Source organism: Cannabis sativa, chromosome X (assembly GCF_029168945.1).
Source record: "Cannabis sativa cultivar Pink pepper isolate KNU-18-1 chromosome X, ASM2916894v1, whole genome shotgun sequence".
Classification (NCBI taxonomy): Eukaryota; Viridiplantae; Streptophyta; class Magnoliopsida; order Rosales; family Cannabaceae; genus Cannabis; species Cannabis sativa.
This window is the reverse complement of record NC_083610.1, coordinates 16363164-16381410: the sequence shown is the minus strand read 5'-3', so window position 1 is coordinate 16381410 and position 18247 is coordinate 16363164. Positions and strand designations below refer to the sequence as shown.

At 33.0% G+C, this 18247-nt stretch overlaps 4 protein-coding genes across 4 annotated transcripts; 2 read left to right on the top strand and 2 right to left on the bottom strand.

Moving 5' to 3' along the window:
- Positions 1-2154: 2154 nt before the first annotated feature.
- Positions 2155-3855, top strand: LOC115703051 (protein RESISTANCE TO PHYTOPHTHORA 1, chloroplastic). The gene is made up of 4 exons (XM_030630546.2): positions 2155-2503; positions 2888-3098; positions 3207-3376; positions 3477-3855. Exons 1-4 carry the CDS (start codon positions 2252-2254, stop codon positions 3501-3503), a joined length of 660 nt encoding a protein of 219 aa, XP_030486406.2. The 5' UTR covers positions 2155-2251; the 3' UTR covers positions 3504-3855.
- Positions 3856-5562: 1707 nt separating this feature from the next.
- LOC115703061 (transcription termination factor MTERF4, chloroplastic) lies at positions 5563-8057 on the bottom strand. Its single transcript, XM_030630551.2, has 2 exons — positions 7841-8057; positions 5563-7655 (listed from the first exon to the last, which is right to left on the bottom strand). The coding sequence occupies exon 2, from the start codon at positions 7621-7623 to the stop codon at positions 6034-6036; it is 1590 nt and encodes a 529-aa protein (XP_030486411.2). The 5' UTR covers positions 7624-7655; positions 7841-8057; the 3' UTR covers positions 5563-6033.
- Positions 8058-11126: 3069 nt separating this feature from the next.
- LOC115703080 (auxin-binding protein T85) lies at positions 11127-13548 on the top strand. The gene is made up of 5 exons (XM_030630567.2): positions 11127-11289; positions 11873-11982; positions 12543-12746; positions 12874-12941; positions 13257-13548. Exons 1-5 carry the CDS (start codon positions 11205-11207, stop codon positions 13363-13365), a joined length of 576 nt encoding a protein of 191 aa, XP_030486427.2. The 5' UTR covers positions 11127-11204; the 3' UTR covers positions 13366-13548.
- A 98-nt stretch (positions 13549-13646) lies between these two features.
- Positions 13647-16061, bottom strand: LOC115703071 (exosome complex component RRP4 homolog). The gene is made up of 6 exons (XM_030630560.2): positions 15835-16061; positions 15599-15746; positions 15285-15374; positions 14886-14951; positions 14705-14770; positions 13647-14315 (listed from the first exon to the last, which is right to left on the bottom strand). The coding sequence occupies exons 1-6, from the start codon at positions 15987-15989 to the stop codon at positions 13866-13868; spliced, it is 975 nt and encodes a 324-aa protein (XP_030486420.2). The 5' UTR covers positions 15990-16061; the 3' UTR covers positions 13647-13865.
- Positions 16062-18247: the final 2186 nt, after the last annotated feature.

Sequence of the window (18247 nt, the reverse complement as noted above, 5' to 3'; positions counted from 1 at the left end):
ATTGGATTGGATCGTGCGGATTGGATTGGATCGGATACTTTGTGAACACCCTTACTATCTTTATGAGAATTCTGAATCGAAAAATTATATTTTTGACTACAAAGTCTAAGAACTTCTTTGAAGTGATTGAAATGAGACACTTGAATTTGGTCCATTTTGTAAAGAAATTGGCAGCAGCCACTGCATATTTGGCTCCTCCTTGTTCGACGGGAAATGAACCAATGAGATCAAATCCCCATCTGAAAATGGATAAAGGGATGCCATCATGAGCAACTCTGTAGGAGGTGTTCGCGGTATATATGTGAGAGAATCTTTAGCATTTATCACACATTTTCACGTATTCGTGTGTATCTTTATTTATTGTTGGCCAATAACACTCTTGTCAAATTACCTATTCATGTATTTATTTAATTATACCTTTGGCTTCTGCTGTAGTTACACATCATGAAAGTAGCATGAAGTAACCTCTTTCATATAGCCTTCCTTCTACAATGGTTTACCTTGGAATTTTATACATAAAAGTTGGCCAATCATGAGATGTTCAACAATTGAAGCATCTAGGTTGGTCTCGTATCTATCATTTTGACATCTTGATCAGCTAGCTCACAAATGCTTGGTTGGTAAAGTATCTCGATTGGCACCACATTGAGTTTGTCACTCTCAAGTTGTAAGGCCAATTTTGCCAAAGCATCGACATTTTAATTTTGTTCTCTTGGGACCTACTCAGTTTTGTAGTAATAAAACTTACCCCCAAGTTATGTCAATTTTTTTTCCAAATATTGTGCCATTTTAATTCCCTTTTTCTGGTATTCTCCCAACACGTCATTCATGAGTAGTCGGGAGTCGCTAAAATAATGGATGTCCTTTGATTTTGATACTTCTGCAATTCGAAGTCCAACTAACAAAGTGTCATATTCTACTTCGTTATTTGATGCTTGGAATTTGAATCGCAATGTGTAGTGGAATCTAAACTGCCCGGGTGATACCAAGATGATTCTTGCCCCCGAGCCATTTTCATTTGAGAATCCATCTACAAATAGTTTCCAAAGCTCTTGTACATAACCTTGTTCCATTCCTTCATCAACATTTATCCCGTTGATTAAGGAGTCTACTAATGCTTGTCCCGTGATTGTTGTTCAGAGATGATAGGTGATTTTAAGTTATCCCAATTCAATGGACAACTTTATTAATCGACCTCAAGCATCAGGCTTTGAAAAAACTTGTCTCAATGACTGGTTAGTAAGGATTTGTATAGGTTGTGATACAAATTTTTATATACTGTTTAAAATGAGATACACATTTACATAGTTCAACAAAATTTATTTTCCTACATCTACGGTAACAAGGATTAGGACTGCATTTTTAGTAATGGAATGAGATTACAAAATGAAGAAAAAATATACTTATTTTTGTACAACATGATTTAATCTTAGGTATGTGCGTGAGTAGGTCTTTAAAAAGTAAATAAAGAGACTTATGAATAGGTAGTAGGCTGCTTGTTATACGAGCTTGGTAAAATAAGCACGTTAATATAATTTAGTTATAGCTTGGTGAAGGGGGTAGCTTGGTGAATTAAGCAGCTCGATGTACGTGGCGTAGTTTAACCTATTTCGGAGAAAAAAGAAGTTGTGTGTTTATTATCTTTCGATGGATAGTTTTGTGTAAAAGAAGAATGATGGAATGGGAACTTGGCTGAAAAAACTTACTAGTTGCTCTTTTTAATAGTATTTTTTTTATATGGGTGACAACTTGCAGGTTAAGTGTATAACTTTTTGATAGAGGATTTCAGTGGTGTATTAAAATTAAGGTAGAGTCATAAATCACATTGATCTAATCAAACTTAAACCCTTTAATCATTTCTAAATTTTAATGCTCTATTTATCCCTATATCTATGATTATTGATTTTGATTTATTACTCTTGTCATTATTAATTCCTTAATTGTTTAAAATTTAGCTATTTGATTTTACACTATTAGTTATAATTTTCCCACATTTTCTAATCAACATAAATAAAAAATATGAAAAAACACAATTAATAAAACTACAAAGGCCGGAGGGGAAGGGGGAAAATGATTCCAAATGACCTGTCGTTAGAATAGTACGGATACATATTATATGTCGTTTAGAAAACTTTTATTCATACAAATATAAAGTAAAGGTAGCAGTAGTAGTAAGTTAGTAACGAGTAACGACTTGGCTGCCTCAAACATCTTATCCAACTCTGCTTTGAAGCAAGAGCGTGGCAACAACATGAACGCTTTGCCCTCTACTTCCTTCTGCAACTACCAAATACCAAAGTTTAAGCTCACAAATTCAACTTCAACCCTCAACCACATCTCCTTCTCCCATTTCACTACTCCCTCTCTCAGCAGAAGCCTCAGAATTTATGCTAATTCCAACCAAGTTGAAACACAGCCTCCTGTAGAGGAAGAACCCACCGGTCTTGAATCCAAGGAAGCAACTAAGCCCTCCTCTGTTCCACTTGACAAAGATCTTAAAAAGGTTTCTTCTCTCTCTATATCTCTCTCTCTTGGGTGAATTGGGTCAGAAGGGATAGCAAAGGCAATTGGGTTTTCTGGGCTTGGTAAGATTAGTACTGTTTTGGGTAAGGATGTTTTGGATGATTAGTTTGGAGAAAGTTTATGTGTGCACATCAATTTTCTTCAAGTCAATAGATTTTGTTGAGAATCATGGACATGGTCACTATCTGTATAGGTGCGGATCGTAATCCTATAGCTCTGATACCATGTCGAGAATCATGGGGTCCATCTCAAAACCAATTGGCAATGAGTGGAGTAGCCCGTGTTCTTATATATGACTCAATTCTCTACCATTTGCGGGAATGTCCGATTTGATATTGTATGTGTTGATATGTTGTTCATATAGGTTGTTCAAAAAACTGCTGCAACCTTTGCTCCAAGGGCTTCCACAGCTTCCAAGAACCCCGCAGTCCCTGGAACTGTTTTATACACTGTTTTTGAAGTACAAGGCTATGTTTCCATGTTGTTAGGTGGAGCTTTGTCTTTTAATCTACTGTTCCCTTCAAATGAACCAGATATATGGAGACTAATGGGAATGTGGTCAATTTGGATGTTCAGTAAGTTATCTTTCTTTCTTTCTTTTTTCATCATGTAATCAAACTTATTTCCCTAGTGTAGAATTCGATCATCATAACATAACAAGTAACTTATTTCAATTTTTTCAGCCATTCCATCATTACGGGCTAGAGATTGCTCTAAAAATGAGAAGGAAGCTCTTAACTATCTCTTCCTTCTAGTCCCCTTACTCAATGTAGCAATTCCTTTCTTTTTGAAGTCTTTTGCTGTTGTTTGGTCTGCTGATACTGTAGCCTTCTTTGGCATGTATGCATGGAAGGTATGTTTTCATTCAACACTTGAGGCAATCTCTATCTTAATTCTACTCCCTTACTTCTCATTCATTCTTCTGAAATATATTGTGTGTTCTTCTACTACAGCTTGGTTGGTTGCAAAAAGAAGAGTAGGAATCCTTTGATGGCTCTCTTCCATTGAGTACCATAAATAGGCATTTTGATTTAGCAGTGGGGCACTATAGAAGAAAAAGACAACCTTTTTCATGAAGATACATAATCATGGTATTCAAGCCCAAATGATTTGTTAATATGATGTATTATATGGGGAAACTTCATTATAACATTTGGGTGCTCATTAATACACCTGAATTCTGTTTTTTTTTTTCTTTCTTTTGCAAATTTTGTTTTGTTATTTACTTCACCAGCAACTTTGAAGAAAGAATTAAGAACACAATATTACTTGTATGATATGACAGAATTAAGAACACAACTTTAAAGAGTTATACTTATACTATTGGAAATACATAGGTGTCATTTTTTAAGACAAATTTACCCTTACTTTACCCTTACTTAAAACTCTAAAGCTAGGGGTAAAATAGTCATAACTAATTACCCCACACTACCCTAGTAAAACCAATACCAACTAAAACCTCTCGACACCAAAACCACACGTACTAATACTGTTGTGATAATTCTAGCCAATCAATCGAGTTTCTACTGTTATCAGACCTAAAAATATTTTATTTCATAAATAATATTTATATTGCATGTACAATCTAATAAAATCTCTGTAATTAATAAATTACGCTTAATGTGCTCATTTTATGAATAAGTCTATTTTCTCATAGTAACTTAGTAAGATTTTAATTTCACTCACTTTATTCTCCTAAAATCTATATTACTTCATATTTCATAAAATATACTTTAATTAATTATAATTAATTCTTGAAATATTACAACTGCTTTCATAATAATTACTCCTCTTTTTAATATTTTGTGTAATCAAATCAAATCAGCTTAGATAACTTATACATCCTTGTATAATTGCATACTACTTTCTGAATGACTATACTTCTTCATTTAAACCACTTGAGGCTAACTCAAATGGCTATAGGTGGGTGTCTGTGTGTCTTGGAGGTCCTGGGTTCGAGTCCCAAGTAAAACATGGTTGTAATATATAAACGCTTAAATAAAAAAAAATACTTCTTCATTTGAATTTCTATATACTTATCTTTCCTTGATGTAGTGATACATATGAGTGTTTCACATGAGACCATCAGTGGAAAATAGTAGGTAAAGCATCTAATGATACTCATATATATTTGTGTCTTGTTTGTTTTTTGTTATAATAAGGTGGACATGTGACTCTTGAAGAAGTCAGTTTGTTGTTAAGTTTACTAAAAATACGTAACTATCTACAGACCAACAAAGATTACTACCCAAAACTAAATGACAGCTAAGAACAAGGAATTCAACAGACGACAAAGACTCCTCTGACCAGCTAAAATGTGTGTAATTAAAATTAAAAAAAAATCTAGAATGCCAAAGATTCCCTTTTTAGGAAAGGATGTAATTTAAATTATTTTTGTTTATTGTATGTTTGTCATTTTTAATTGTAAGTACAACTCAATGTCTTTCTAAATACTATTTTTGGATTTTTTCTCTACTAGGATAGATAATAAGAAAATATTGCCTAAAGTTCAAAATTAGTAGTTAAAAGTCTATATATATATATAGTAAGCGTCGATCTCAATAACAGAATCTTACAAAAGATAAGAAAAAAAACCAACATTAAAAAAAGGAAGAGTTGTAGAAAAATTCTTTTTTGCAATATCTTTTATATATAATTGAGTGAAGCATAACCTTCTAAATTATATTCAAAGATAAAACAGAGTGGCCTAAAAAACCCACAAAGACCAAATCTTTTGTTTAATTCAAAGCTTTCCCCAACTTTTACATTTACTTTTTTTTTTTTTTGAATAATTCCCGATTTTTACTTTGAAATTACATCTTACAAGAATATTCACATTCCTGAAAAATAAATAAAAATAAGTGCATAAACGGCTTTATATACTAAACCTTTGACTTTTAAAATAGAAAATTACTATTGTTTATTTTGTAAGTTCACATTTTATTCACCAAACATTTTTTTAAGAACATCTTTTGCATTAAAAAGATCTTACTTTTTCAAAAAAAAGCACAACTTAAAAGAGAGAGTGAGAGAGATAGAGAGAAGCCATAAACATATTAATTCATTTGAATCATTTTTCATTTTGAAGGGTGACCATGCAGATTTACATTCATGTTAATTCAAAGTTTAAGCAACTTGTTGCTACATAGGTGTCATTATATCATTACCTCATACACTTGAGAAAAAGAAAAAAAAAGGTAAACAGAAGAAGAAAGTAGTGAAGTCCCAAGAGATTGTAATTCTTCTAATTCTTCTAATAGATCCAAGGCTATAAAACTATAGCATAATGAAAAATTGTAAAATAACCAGTGCTTTGGCACAGAAGAGCTCACGTTTCTCCCCATAAATCATCTGGACAACATGAATATCACCCATCAAGGAAATCATACTTCTACTCTTCATTATGCAAAGAAAGGATTTAGATTATACAAGATGACTCCAAGATCTTAGACTGAAAAAGTCCACCTCTACAGTACTGAATAAATTCACTCTCCACAAAACTCACTATCACTAGTCTTCATAATCGTCATCACTATCTTCATATTCAGAACCTGAGTCATCACTTCTTGCTTCCATCAATGTGTTCATATCGAATAGTGGCTCTGGCTCCATCTCATCCAGCTCAATAGTATCATAATCCATCCGTTGCTTAAACTTTTCGTCTGAGCAATTAAGCATCCAAGCAAGCGAACATTCCAACCCTTTTCTCGCGACCATCCTATGCCTAGGTTTTATGGTAGATTCAAGGCCATAAGTAAAGAATGCTGGGAAAGCAACCAAGTCATCCAAAGGCCTTCCCATCTCTGTTATAAAAAAGTTAAAGCTAAGTTTCATGATGTCAACATTCAAGGCAAGCAATTGGGGACACCCCATGATCATTTGCCTAAGTTGGTCCAAGGATAATCCACAATCCTTGAGAAAATCCACATGTTTAATCATAGGTGCCTTACTGAGGCTAACAACCTGTGGCATCTTCTCAACAATCCTGCCAAAGTCCTCACGATCCAAATCAATAACCGATTTGAGCAAACTTTGTTGACTACGAAGTTTAGACTTCAAGTCAAGTCCTATAATCTCAGGATATTGAGCCACTACTGAAGCCATTGATGCTTCCCGAACATGAAACTCCAAAAGAGATTCAACATTTGGTTTGATCCTATCCTCCAATCCAAATCCAAGTATATGAGGCCGTTTCTCTATCAATCTAGCCACAGCTAACCTTGGAATTCCCAAGCTCTCAAGATACTCGACAAAGGGTTTGATCACACGGCCCACTCGCATTCCTAAAATCTCAGGGTATCTAGTAAAAATACTTCCAATTTCTCTTCTTGCAACCCCAATTCCAACCAAGTAAGCCACTGATGTACTCATTGTCCCCTCAAGCTTAAACCCCAAAACTTCTGGATATCTCTCGAGAACCCGAGGAATATCACTGGGCTTGATATCCATTCCTTGAAGATACTTGACCACAGGAGCAAGGTCAATTACAACACTAGCATGAAGTACTTGAGGGTATCTTCTCAAGAAATCAGTGAAAGTAGATTTCCTCACACCTAATTTACCAAGATAATCCAGCACAGGAATCATGTTCTTCTTCACACTACAGCCTAAAACAAGTGGATAGTTATTAATATCTTCAACTGTAAGCCCCAAGCTGATAAGAAATTCCACACGTTCCCTCATGACTTCAACTGTCACAGGAAGCTCTAACCCATCAAGCTCATCAGGGACAATACCAAGTCCTCTTAAGAACTCATAAACCCTGGCTCGGTTTTCTACCCTCTCATTCTTCATCTCTAGCAAACTAGGACGACTATAAAGAGATGAGGAACCTCCTTGTTTCCTGCCCAAGCTAATGGGCTTATTGTCTACCTTTGGAACAGATGAATCCCTAGAATTATTCCTATTTCTAGTCCTTCTATCAGAAGTATAAGAAGAATACTGGGACTTTGTGACCAACCCAATAAACCTCTCATGTCTACGAGGTATTTGAAGAACAGGATTTGAAGTTAAGTGAGGTTTGGGATATATAATCGCTGGCAACTCAGGATGTACAAGCAAAAAGCTGGGTTTTGTGATAGCACTATAGCTTATCTTCATGTTTAAAAGGGTTTATACTACTGTACCAAAATCTGCAAAAACGACAAGGAATATCAAACCCAATGGAATAAATCCATAATCTAAGGACTCAAAATTCAAAAGCCAAAATCTTTTTAGTATTATATATACACATATATCAGCATAACCAGTTTTGTTTCAAGGAAATTCCAATAATATAATTCAGAAAAGAAGGAAGAAATATACATAAGTAACGTACCTTAGTAGAAAGATTTAGAAATGAGTCTGATTCGCCATAGAAGGAATGTGAAGGAGAGCAGTACTACCGATAGTGTAGCTGAGAACTCGGTTAGTAGATAGAAGACCAGAGCAAGCCCGATGCCCAGATTATTTCAGCAAAGGGACTGTTTTGGAATTCTAAAGGTAAATAAAAAGACACATTTGCCCCTCATCCTAAATTTTGATTCGATGTTATGTATGTACACCCAAAGAATAGAGTTGGGGCTTTTTACACTACATACTACTAAAAAACTGTTTTTTGTTTTTAAAAACAGAAAATTGTTTTTAAAAATAATTTGGCTTGTTTGGCCTTATTTTTTAAAAACAGTTTTCAGAAAACAAAGTTACAAAAAACAAGAATTTTGAAAACAACAAAATGTTGTATTCTGTTCTAAAAACCAATTCACCTTTGGTCAATATTGTTTTTAAAAATCACTAACCAAACATGACTAGTGTTTTAAAAACTTCAAAAACTATTTTTTGTTCTCATTTCTAAAAACAATTTTTTAAAACAAAAAACAGAAAACAATACCAAACATGCTCTAAAACTTTCCATTCTTTTTCTTTTATTTATTAAGGTAAATACTATTTTCACCTTATATTTTGTAAAAGTTACCAATTGGACCGTCTATTTTGTTAAATGACAAAATAGACCATGTATTTTTTAAAATAGTACAAATAGGACCCTGAACCTAATTTTTTGTCAAAATAAAATTTAATAATAATCTGATCTAAAAGTGTTATGACAAAAATATTTACATTTTCTGTATCTGTTCGTGTTAGGAATTTTCTTCAAGTTTGTTATATTTAAAAAAAATTGTCAAAAACTAAGCCTAGGGTCCTATTTTTACCATTTTGAAAAATACAGGGTTCATTTTGTTATTTAACAAAACAGATGGTCCAATTGGTAACTTTTGCAAAACACAGGGTCTAAAATGGTATTTACCCTTTTTATTATGGGGCATAATTTTTTTCAAAAATATTATGTTTTTTTTTTTAAAAAAAAATATTGTGTATTGTGTTAAGTTTTCTCTGTTGTTCCACTGTTGTTTTTTAGTTGTTCAATTGTTATTTTTAATTGTTCTGTTTTGTATTTTACTGTTATTTTATAAAAGATACAGTATTTTTTTAAAAAAATTTCTCGTGACAGTATTTTTGTAAAAGTTAACCTAAATTTTAGTATTTTTGTAAATTCTCCTTTGAGAAATGTTAAAATGAAAGGGATCAGAGGTGTCTAGCATCCTTTAATGTGTATTACTGTTATTGGTGCAATTAAGTATCAGGTTCCATATAATTTAGGGCCCGTTTGGCACAGCTTTTGAGAAAGCTAAAAGCTGCTTTTCAAAAAAAATGTAACAAAAAGGTGTTTGGTAAGCAGTTGAAAAACAGCTTATTGAAGACTTTATGGAAAAGCTGTAAAAGCTGAAGCTGGTACAACTCAACTTTTAGAAAAAGTTGTTTTGATTAAAACACTCTATAATAAATTATTTTTTATTAAAAATTTATTTGATTATTTATTATATATTATAAAAAATAAAAATAATTTTTTTGAAGGAAAAATATTTAAAATAAATAATATTTTAATTTCTAACTTTTTATTTTATTTTAAAAAATATTTTATATTTATATTTATATTTTTATTTTTAACAAAAAATATCAACCTAAATTTCTTATAAACTATAATTTTTTCGTTTACAAATGATAAAAATATAATTTAAAAATATTAAAAAATTATTTTTATCAAATGCATATAAATTTATACTATGGAAAAAAATAAAAATTTTATAAAACATATTTATTTATATATATATATTTGTGATTATAATGAATTAGATTAAAATATTATCATTATTATAATAGAATTTTAACAATTCCTAACACTTTAAAATTTATAATTTACTAAACATTCATATCAATTTTTTCTACAGTTCTGCACAGCTGCTTTTCCCTGCAGCACAGCTACAGCTGCTTTTTCCCACAGCACAGTTGTGCCAAACTGGCCCTAAATATAATAATTTTTATGGAATATCGTTAATCAATCGCAAAGCACTATTTTTAGGTAGTACTAAGTAATACTGGTGCAGAATAACAATGCTATAATGAATATTATAAGAGAAATTTGAGTTTCCATACTAAATTGAGGTGTGTGGTCCAAAGTTATCTCCTCAAAAAGAAAAATTTGCGGCAAAAGTTCTTAAAAAGTTCAGTTTGATGCAGATAAGTCCCCAACGTCAAAAAATAGCGGCAATAATCCTCAAGGTGACATTTTTCGTAAATCCGTTAGTCTTTTTTTTAATTGATTCGTTACTCATTTAAAAATGCCAAGTGTTAAAATTTTATTGGTCCAAATTATACTTTAATTAAAATAATTTTAAAAACCAAAATATATTGTTTAAAAATCATGAAAAACTAATTTTTTTATCTTTTTCTTTTTTTTTTCTTCTTCACCTTCTGAACTGTAGAATCGGGCCGACCCGATTACTTTTCCCCAAGATGAAAACCCCAAACCGAGACTTTAGTACAAGTAGAATAATAGTTGAGAGGGTTTGGTCGTAAAAAACTTATTTTTTAATATAGTTTATTTACTGTTTAACATGCTAGTAATATGACTAAACAAGGTATAAAAAATTTGATTTGGTTATTTAGACAGAAGGAAAATATCATCTAAAGATAAACCTACTGTTAATGTTGTGAATAGTAGTGTTCTCTTTAGCTTTAGTTGTATTAGTGATGTAATATTGTTGTTTGATTTAATGAGAATTCATCTACTTTCACACAAAAAAAAAAATGTTTTATTATCAGAGTAAATACTATTTTGGACCCTGTATTTTATAAAATTTACTAATTAGACTATTTGTATTGTTAAATAATAAAATGGACCATGTATTTTTCAAACTGGTAAAAATAGGATCATGAGTTTAATTTTTAACAATTTTTTTTTTTTAATAAAACCAACTTGAAAACAATTCATAATAGAACAAATACAGAAAATGTAACTATTTTTACTAAAATATCTCTAGATCGGATTATTATTAAGTTTTATTTTGACAAAAATTTAGTTCGAAGTCTTATTTGTACCATTTTGAAAAATACGAAATCTATTTTATCATTTAATAAAATAAAATGTCTAGTTAATAACTTTCACAAAAACACAAAATCTAAAATAGAATTTAAAAATAAATTTGCAACAAAATTCATGTAAACGACGAATAGTTTCTAGAACCTCCACAAAATATAATAAAATATAATTATAATACTAAATAAGTTTCTCAGACTGAAAGCAATTCAATTACCAGTATTCGAGTCTATGGAAGTAGCCAGAACCAGAGCGAGTGTATGAAAAAATGGGTGGGTTTTTGTTTATCTTCTTCATTGTTAGCTCCGTTCTATTATCTGCAACTTCTGAAGCTTCCAAGTGTTCCATTAATGGTATATAACATCTTCGCCTCTCTCTCTTTTCCCCCCCGCTTTTACTCTTCGCCTATTAAACACGCTAACACTTTTATTTTATGTAATTTTTTTTTATGAAGAACATTAGTTTATTTGCTGCTGAGAATTTCTATATTTTCGTGGTTGATTATAAGTTGATCCTTGATACCTGCTTTAACTTGGATATTGCTCTGTTTGGAACCCTTTATCGATGATATTTCTCGGTCTTGCAATTGCATGTTCAGTTATGCTAATTTTGTATGTACTATTTTTATCTTTAGCTGGTGGTGGAAAAATTAGCAAGTGATATGTGACAATTTGTGTGTGTTTTCCTTTTTACCATTCGTAATTTTGGATTAGGGTAGTAGGAAATGGCCCTACATTCTTACTGATCCCTTAAAATGAATGAATTAGCAATCTTTGTTTAGCCCACAAAGAGTTCACCTCGTATTTTCTTCTTTTATCTTTAATTTGACTTATGTTCTAGTGTGTTTTATCGTGAATGAATATGTAAATGTTAAGCTTATGATTCTTAAAAGTTGTTTCTGCATTTTGCCTTAAATATGTAAAATTATGAATGCAGGATTCCCATTATTAGTAAGGAATATCAGTGAGCTTGAACAGGATAACTATGGAAGGGCAGGCTTGTCCCACATTACTATAGCAGGTTCAGTTATGCATGGGATGAAAGAGGTATATGCTAATGATACAATAATAAGTTATTTTGGATTAATGTTTTCTCTTTTTTGAAGTTTGTAGTTATTCCTCTTCCGCTTATTCGGCTAATACAGAGGCCCTAGTTTTTTTTTATTGAAAAATTCCATGATGTGCATATAGAACTTGTAATATCAATGTTTACACTCCAAGAGTTGATTACAAATCATGTGATTGGTAGGTTGGTTATATGATTTGAAATTAGGGCCTTCCATTCAGTTTGTCTTTGGACCACCTTTATCTTTTGCTTAAGGTTTGCTTGATATCTGCATCATGATTCATAAGTATATTTTATAGACACCAATGACAGTTGGTTTCTAGAAGAAGGGAAGGTTCAAGGTAGGGTAACCACTTGTTCAGTAAGCGAAAAGTATCCTAGTAATTCATATTGTAGTATAGCCGGAAGGCGCTTGCTCCCTTGCAATTCACAAGTCGCTAATAAGACTTGAGAGTCAACTAATGATTCAAGCTCATTACAGAATAGATGCCACATGCTGGTTTCCAAGCATTAATAAGTGCAAAAATTGGGCTTTTCACAGGTGGAAGTATGGCATCAAACATTTGCTCCAGGATCACGTACACCGATCCATAGGCATTCATGCGAAGAAGTTTTTGTTGTGCTGAGAGGAACTGGCACGGTCTATCTTTCTCCAAGCTCACACCTGAAGCATCCTGGAACTCCACAAGAGTTCTCTATTTTCTCAAATAGCACATTTATCATACCCGTTAATGATGTTCACCAGGTAAATGATTGGACAAATTTTCTACTAAAAAAAGTTATAAGCTTGCCACAGAATGAAAGCTGATTTGGTACTCATAGAATACTTGTACTGTTTAGCAACATTAAGTATGCCTTCTTTCTTTTTTCAGGTTTGGAATACTAATGAACATGAAGATTTGCAGATGCTCGTTATTATTTCTCGCCCCCCAGTCAAAGTGTATGTATTTTAACTTCTGCCATCCTCTCACTTTCTGCATTTACCTTCCACAAAAGGTCCATGTTGGTTGAAGAGTTGAATCGTGAAATACATGATGGCTTAGCCAAATAGCAGCAATTTTTTTTATTATTTGGTTTGATTATAATAAATGAAAATAACATATCTGAAGCTTTATAATATGACATAGCATGACTCGATTTTGAAGCATTTTCTGTGGAAGATCTTTCTACTGGTTAACATTTATAAAGATGATCTCCAACAATCTTTTTACATTTGATTTTCATGTTTTTAGTTTATGTCTCCATTTGCTTTCAGGTTCGTATATGAAGACTGGCCAATGCCTCACAATGCAGCAAAACTGAAGTTTCCCTATTATTGGGATGAACAATGCTTCCAATCACCACCCCAAAAGGATGAATTGTAACCCGAGACTTGTGTAGCCCTACAAAATTGACATAACTGTTTACTTTTACAGTTTTCTTTACAATAGAGTTTCATGATATAAACTACACAATATGTATGGTACTTCAATGGTTTCTCTTGCCATTGATGCATGTATGGTTACTAATATTTGCTACCTAAGAGAATGTGAATATTCGTCACTTTATTTTTTTTTTTCCTTTCTTGCATATCTGTGTTTTGAAATGTACAAAGTGAAAGTGCAACAATATACATTATACTAAGTCTATTGTATGATTGTAAGAGTTTGACAGTAAAAAGCTGGAACATCTATCCTTTTTTTTCTCCATTCCCAACTCATTTCCTTCTAATAATTCGTCAGGAAACAAAACTTTGATAATGCAAGTATAAAAGAGAAAGGGGAAACCTTTCAAATCAATATCAAGGTGCTAGTAAAATAGAACAAAAGATAAAATTACATTGAGAGAAATCGGTTGCAATAAAGATCTGTCAACCAATTCTTTCTCATCTCTTCTTTTTGGTCAAGGTTCGTCGTTCAACCTCTTTCTCGGCAACCAAAACACAAAACTCTGAACCAAGCATTTGATGAATATCAACATTCATAGAGCAACTCAAGTCTACTATCTCCATGATAACTTCTACAGTAACAATAAAACCCAGAGTAGACAAAACCCGGATTGCATTTGCTGTCCTGCAAATGTATTGTCTTATCTCAAGAGGGGTAGAGACTTGCTCTTGTTCTTCGAGACTTGTCAAAGTTACATCAGATTTCAAGGTTTGTTGTTCGGTTTGATCTTCCACCATATCATCTGCAGGCACAACATGTTCCCCTACCCAGATGAATCCATTACATCCAAGAATCAAGTCAATCCCATAGTCTACCAAATTATGGAAATGTTGCTTCCTTCTCTTCACTAGATAAGGAGGTACTGTAAGCAATTGACCTCTTTTAAGCTGTAATGAAGAATATACATAATAACTATGATAATCCCTTATAAGCAGGTCACAGATAATGTTATACAACAAAACAGTAACGGCTTATCAATGCAAATAATTAGAGCTTAGTTTTGACTTCAGCGGAGAAGGTGAATACACTTCCATAAGATAAATAATGAAGTAGTTAAAATATAATCTTAAAAGTAAATAGACATTAAGTAAATTTAACAGAGGGGTCAGGTGTCTAACACTGTCCTAACTAAAGGAATAAGGAATAATGTACCCTAAGTTAAAAGGGTACTGTTCTTAGATTTTCTCCATTTTAATACATGCCAAAGAGCTAATTTCTTATCTTCAGTTTATCATATTTGAATAAGAATGAAATGAAATCACAAAATAAGACCAACCTTTCCATACTTTTGACTTCTTGCTTGGAGATGTAAACCATCATGTTGAAAACCGCGAACCTCAGCCTGGAAGACAATAATTAACACTAAAATTAGCTAATTCCCTTACTTGGCTTCTCCTTTTCATCTAATAAAGTAATCAAGAAGTGTATTTTTCCAGGAAACCAATAAACGAACTTACACAAATGACATCATTCTCTTCAAAAATACTGCGCATGTTGAGTTCATCTAAGGCAGTACGCCGCCTCTAGCAATTGAAAAAACAGAATTTAAATATCAGTTTATGCCAGGAAGAAAAACAATAACAACATACTTCTTAGCATCATCTATCTAAATGATAACAACTGCAGTGCAGGTGAAACACATAAATGACTGGGAAAGGGAAATCATTCCTTGTTTCCATTCTCTTTACAGTTCATTACAGATTGTTAACATGGCCTCTGCCTATCAGAAAAATGAAATGCCCTATGATTCATTGAGGAAATAATATCAATCAAAAGAAAAACCTCCTAAAACCACCAAAGACTACAAATTTTGCAGCAACAGTTCCTTGACAGACACTGAAATTATGTATACATACCTGGATACCATCAGGTAAGTTCATTGAGGAAAGCATCAGAACTGCGTCCTGGCTAAAGTTAATCTCTATTCTCCAACGTTTGGGAGCAACCTACAGAGAGAGAAGCAAGTTTGATATCTTTCAATGACAAAACCCAGAAAATGGTAAGATTATAGTAAGTTCAGTTTTGCTTTAAAGTACATAACGCAATCAATTTATATCACAAAACTTATTTATTAATCAAATAAAATCCTACACTTAAAGAACAACTTCACCATACAAGAAAATTAACGGGGAAATAGATTTATAGAAAAATGGGTTTGTAACTATATGACCTCAACAACACGACCCACTATGATATCTCCAACCTCCGGTTTGTACCGGGACCGTAAAGCACGAACGTAGACCAGCTTATTGACTCGCTCCACAATACCGCAAACTGTCGCAACGACCTCACCATTGAGTTCTGAGGTTCCATGTCCCCTGGATCAGACAAAAACAGAGTTAGCCAGATATACTTTTACATATAAAAACCCAGTTTCAGATTATAAAGGTTATGAGAGAAAGGTACTTGAGTACGCCATCTTCGTAGTTAACAGGAATGGAATCTGCGACTGTGACGGAAGCATTAGAATTGGACTTGGAAGAAAGAGACTCAAGTTTATCGAGAGCTCTCTGTAAACGAACCTTCTGGGTTTGATTCAATGGAAGCTCTGTTCCTCTCATTTCTCACAGTATGAAGAGAGAGAAGAAAACCCTAAACTAAACCCTTACTGTCCATCTCAATTTCTCTCACACAGAGTTGGTCTTGTAAGCGTGGTCCAATTTTCGTCGTTTAGGTTTTAGAAAACGACAATATTTCTATGAAACCATAATTAACTACATAAAACCACAAATCACTATTGATTTTAAATGACTATTTTTGGCACTCACCAATGGTAACATTTTTTATTAGTTTTTGTTTTTAAAATTAAGAAAAGTAAAAATATTTTCATATTTATAAAATTATTTTTATTTTTTAATTTTTTTAATTCAGAATCAAAATTTTAAAAATTTTAAAAATAAAAAAAAGTCACATTTAAAATTTTTTTAAAATAAATTTTTTTCTTAATGAATATTTTAGACTCCGACCCCAACTTAGACTTCAGAATACGGACCCGGACCTAGACCTTGACCCGAATCTCGGATACCAGACTCAGACCCAAACCCAGATCCAGACCCCACACCTCAAACTCGGACTCCGGACCCTGACCTAGACCTCGACCCCAGACCCAATCCTTCAGCCCCGACCCCAACCCTGGCCTCAAATCCGAATCCCAGACCTTGGACCCCTGGCCCCAGCCATAGACCTCGCACCTGGCCCTTGGCCCCGACCCCAGAACTGGCTCCGATCCTGGCATCGGACCTAGACCCGACTTAAATAAAATCAACAAATGAAAATAAAAATGAAATTTAAAGAACACACTTTTACTTTTTGTTTGTAAAATTAAAAAATAAATTTCTAAAAGCAAAAATTTAACTTTTATTTTTGTGATTAACAAATTTAAAAACAAAAGTGTTACCAAACGCCACCTAAATTTTTGCATTCTAAATTTTTAACTGTTATATCTGAAATTCGGCTATGTACCAGTAGGAATACGAATCAACTTAAGGAATATAATAAAGTTGTTACATCATTAATGTAATTTAATTAGCTCGTTCCAATTAAATACAAGTTGGATAGAAATGCTCAAACTCGTTGGCTGCTTAGTTTTATGCGAGACAAGAATAATAACTATTAAACTGGAATTGACGAGACACATGTTTACCTTGGGACAGACAAAGTAATAAATTATATAAGACGAGACGGTCAAGAACCTCGTATATCATTAACCCTCTCCCGAGAAGAGAAAAACTTATGACACTCAATCGCCTCGCGTTACTCATAGCATGATGATCATCTCGCATCAATAATACAAATGAAGGAATATAGGTAGATGAAATATTCCCCAACACATGCGTGTTTTTCTATTAAGATGGATAAGAAGGAGAACTCATGTTTGACGAGATGTAACTTTCTTAGTCAGTATAACCGTCTAAATGATAAAAATAAAGAGTGGTTGAGTGGTTATTAGATATTATCCCATGTGAATAAATGAAACGTGTGGAATGTCCATGTTTCATTAATAGTTGTAAATGAATCAATCCCAAAAAAGAATAGCTATCAACCTATATTCCTATAAATAGAGGCAGGATACATGGAAAAAGGGACGGCAAATTTGAGAGATAAAATCTTATTATTTCAAATATTGAGATTGTATTTTGTATCCAGAAAATATCCCTAATAATAAGGACTTGTGGAGCATGTAGATTTTAACTACAAAACCACGTAAAGTATCTAGTGTCTTTCATTTTCATTTATTTCTATAGAATATTTATTGCAAAAAAAGGCTATTTATTTGGTTAACGAAAACTGCGTTAACAGTTTGGTACTTTCATTGAGATTCTTGGTGATAAAAACTCAGAAAAATCCCTCCTCATAAACACAATCTACCTATATTAAATTGCTGATAACAATCAACATAACGATAATCGTCCTGAGGAAACAACTCGTCATCCTGGCAAAGAACCAATGGGATCTCAAAGACCCATTACATCTGAAACACCACGTTCAGGGAGGAACAATGGGAATTTCAATGTTGATGGTGATCAAATCCCAGAAAGGAGGAGTGAGGATGCCTATGATCCTACCACATACGTACCATTGGTAGAATTAGAGAACAAGCAACTTCGACAACGATTGGTTGAATCAAACCGATGAAACACTGAGTTGGAGAGAGAGAAGCCGCAACAGCCAGGGCTACACATGGAACAGTTCCTCAAAACCAACTTGATCCTACTGTAAGGAGACCACGAGGCTCCAGAACCAGGAGACAAGAAGAAAACCAAGGGAATCCACCAAATACTCAAGAGGAACAACCTCAGAATACAAGGGATGTCCCAAT

Bases quoted from the DNA above. Each gene is read 5' to 3' on its own strand.
- LOC115703051 (XM_030630546.2), top strand. From the start codon at position 2,252: ATGAACGCTTTGCCCTCTACTTCCTTCTGCAACTACCAAATACCAAAG. The intron at 3,099-3,206 runs GTAAGTTATCTT...CAATTTTTTCAG, and splicing joins GTGGTCAATTTGGATGTTCA to CCATTCCATCATTACGGGCT. The intron at 3,377-3,476 runs GTATGTTTTCAT...CTTCTACTACAG, and splicing joins TTGGCATGTATGCATGGAAG to CTTGGTTGGTTGCAAAAAGA.
- LOC115703061 (XM_030630551.2), bottom strand. From the start codon at position 7,623: ATGAAGATAAGCTATAGTGCTATCACAAAACCCAGCTTTTTGCTTGTA.
- LOC115703080 (XM_030630567.2), top strand. From the start codon at position 11,205: ATGGGTGGGTTTTTGTTTATCTTCTTCATTGTTAGCTCCGTTCTATTA. The intron at 11,290-11,872 runs GTATATAACATC...TTATGAATGCAG, and splicing joins TTCCAAGTGTTCCATTAATG to GATTCCCATTATTAGTAAGG. The intron at 12,942-13,256 runs GTATGTATTTTA...ATTTGCTTTCAG, and splicing joins TCTCGCCCCCCAGTCAAAGT to GTTCGTATATGAAGACTGGC.
- LOC115703071 (XM_030630560.2), bottom strand. From the start codon at position 15,989: ATGAGAGGAACAGAGCTTCCATTGAATCAAACCCAGAAGGTTCGTTTA. The intron at 15,375-15,598 runs GTCATATAGTTA...CTCTCTCTGTAG, and splicing joins TAGTGGGTCGTGTTGTTGAG to GTTGCTCCCAAACGTTGGAG. The intron at 14,952-15,284 runs GTATGTATACAT...TTCAATTGCTAG, and splicing joins ACTTACCTGATGGTATCCAG to AGGCGGCGTACTGCCTTAGA.